Below are 2959 nucleotides of genomic sequence, written 5' to 3' on the forward strand. Positions count from 1 at the left end.
GAAAAAAGTAGTTCTCTATTTAAATTCTTTAAAAAATTAATTCAGCTGTATATGTGACCAGTTCATATAAAAATAATAAATAAATAAATGAAAACAATTCTCCTTCCCTTCCTCTGTTTTTGCATGTCTTAACTCTTAACTACTCTGTAGATTTGACCTTTGAACTTGCTTGCTTAACATACAAACATGCGTTGTATATCAGTCTTTTTCACTAATAAATATGCCTGATAATTAATACACCAAAGTAGCTAATCTATAAAGATTATATTAAAAGAAAAGTGCATGATTTGGATTGCTAGATGTATGACACGTTCTAGGTCAACGATAAATACGGCCCTATATATTTAATCCTGAGTTATTATCCTTAAAAAGAACAATCAAAATAGTATTTTAACAAATTTTAACTATTAATTTTGAGAGAGACCATGGTTGAAAATAAGACACTGAGATAAGTATCAAAGTTAATTAAAGGCACCTAAGGTTAGTTGTTAGGTAGATAAGATGTCTACCTTTCTTGTGGCTCCCTACAAAGTGTGAAATGACACATTGACACGTATCCTATTCTATTGGAGGTTAATTAAAGTGTGTAGTACTACTCATATTTCTCACTCCTGAAAATTCAGATGAAGTCGACTTCACATGAAGTTGATACTTGAAAGTTGTTAAATGATTTGATTGATTTGACTAAATTTTCATCCAACAACTCTCAAGTATCAACTTCACGTGAAGTCGACTTCAGTTGAGTTTTCACCTTTCTCACCACTTATAAGCAATTTGTACAACCCTGTTTGCACACCTCCAACATTATCAAATTGAATTTTAAGATTACGCTCTATATACACTATTTATTAGTAATAATGGACTAATGGACCACTAATTTATGACATATTTTAAAACAACAACGAAGCTTCTTAAATAGACTTATAGATATGAACTAAAAGTATACTTAAAAAGGAAAAGAGAACAATGATAACTGATAATAAGTAAAAGGGAAAGAAAAATTTAAACCGATAATATTAGAAAAATAAAAAAAAATTGTTAAAATTTATCTTATTTAATATTCATTAATTATTAATTAATAAATATTAAATAAGATAAATTTAAATTATTTTTATTTTTTTTGTTTATTAAATATTTTCGATTTTAAAGAATTTGACTAACCTGGTAATACCTAAGTCTTTCATGGCGATTTTGATTTCATTATGAGTTGCTCCTTGTTTTTGTAGGTCATCTAACTTGTCACGCACAATTTTCTTTTCAGCATCGATGTCTAATCCAGGTACATCTTTGAAGTGATATGGGTTCTCTAATATGAGCCCACCTCTCTCACCACACACATAAGCTGATACAGATATCAAATAATTGTAAGACTAAGCAATAACCTTAATATATATTAATTAACCTGTTCATTAATGAATATATATACTAACCTGTTGACACGTGGACTAGTACTTTTAGCTTAATACATTGTTTGGCGAAGTTAATAACATGCTTAGCTCCAAAGACATTTAGATCCAACGCTATGTCATATCTGTATTTTCAAATGGAACAAGTAGATAGATAATGTTTCAATTCCCCCAAGAAGAAGTCAAAAGTGGAAGAAAAGGAAAGAATAATAATAGTTTAATTAATTAAGATCCTTATAGTTATATATACCTTTCATCAAAATTAGTGGTTGCAGCCAAATTAACAATAACATCAACTTGGTTGCAAATCTCTTCCCTTAGGATTGAATCCTTCAAACCCAAGTCCTCATAACAAATGTCCCCAGGAAACACAGTCAACTTTTCAGATATAAAGGACTTAAAATTTGTTCCTAGCTTTTCTTTTAGCAAATTAAATAAGTCTGTCCCTAAGATCTGCATGCAAAATAATTAAATAAATATAGTATTTAACTAGCACGTATATCATATAATAAGCTTAATTAATCCATTGATATCAAGAGAAAAATTAAACTAATAATAATATATGCCCGCTTTATTATAATTAAATTGAATAATAATAGGTTGATGAGGGGTTAATTAAACCGGCAAATTGATATATGTTTGTTTAAACTTAAAACCAGCCATGTGATATCCATCTTTACTATCTTTTCTATATTTTCCCTCTTCATCACATCATCATATTACATTTTTCTCTTTCACTTTTTTTCGATTATGCTACGTGTACACCAAAATCAGTCACTAAAGTCCACTATAAGTATAAAATATATGTTAAAATATAAATACACATTGAAAATAAATTAAACTACTTATATATTTATACCCAAATATATTGGTGACTGATTTTAGTGATTGATTTTGGTGAAGGAATAACATTTTTGACATTTTTTTATTTGATCTACTAATAACTAAAAAAAAAAACAATAAACATTATTTGTTTGTATTGCCTTTCATCATGCACATAAAGAAAGGGTCATATGCATGTATTGATGCACCTCATTGTTCAAGCGATGAGTGGCAGATTTGGCATCTGCGGCTCTTAAGAGAAGAAAAACCTTCTTAATATTTGGTTGAACCCTCAACACCTTCTCCAAAAAAACTGAAACATATAGAACCAAATAAAAAGACATATCAATTCATCACAAATATGAATGAATGAACAAAAAAAGAGGAAGCATATATATGTATATGTATGTATATATACTTTTGGCTAGAAATCCTGTGGCTCCAACAACCAAAATGGTCTTGTCCTGAAGAAATTGGAGCACACTTCGAACCTCCATTATTGAAGAAAAATAAAAGCTTAAGGTTTATATGATGAGAAGGGTAGAGAAATTAACCAAAGTGGTTTGGCTAATATAGTGCTTGTGATAGTGAAGTAGAGTAGTGGAGTAGCTATAATCTAGTGGCATGCCAGCAAATTGATATAAGTTGAGAAATTAAAACAATCATAAATAGAGCAATTAATTATGGGATGGGGGTGTGCATATGTGTATGCCTCTACAGTTGGTGATAGT

The 2959-nt window shown here is 29.4% G+C and overlaps 1 protein-coding gene across 2 annotated transcripts in view; it reads right to left on the reverse strand.

Moving 5' to 3' along the window:
* The window catches only part of LOC107613816 (fatty acyl-CoA reductase 3), a 5715-nt gene extending 2845 nt beyond the window's left edge, over positions 1–2870 (reverse strand). Inside the window, exons 1-5 of one of the 2 annotated variants that reach the window (XM_016315976.1) lie at positions 2647–2870; positions 2438–2541; positions 1657–1859; positions 1431–1531; positions 1162–1342 (exon numbers count right to left, since the gene is read on the reverse strand). In XM_016315976.1, the coding sequence (XP_016171462.1) occupies positions 1162–1342; positions 1431–1531; positions 1657–1859; positions 2438–2541; positions 2647–2725 (668 nt within the window). In that variant the 5' untranslated portion in view covers positions 2726–2870. The remainder of the gene's footprint in view (positions 1–1161; positions 1343–1430; positions 1532–1656; positions 1860–2437; positions 2542–2646) is intronic. The other variant, XM_016315977.2, reaches the window with a different exon arrangement.

The sequence above is a fragment of the Arachis ipaensis genome, chromosome B08, assembly GCF_000816755.2.
Source record: "Arachis ipaensis cultivar K30076 chromosome B08, Araip1.1, whole genome shotgun sequence".
NCBI lineage: Eukaryota > Viridiplantae > Streptophyta > Magnoliopsida > Fabales > Fabaceae > Arachis > Arachis ipaensis.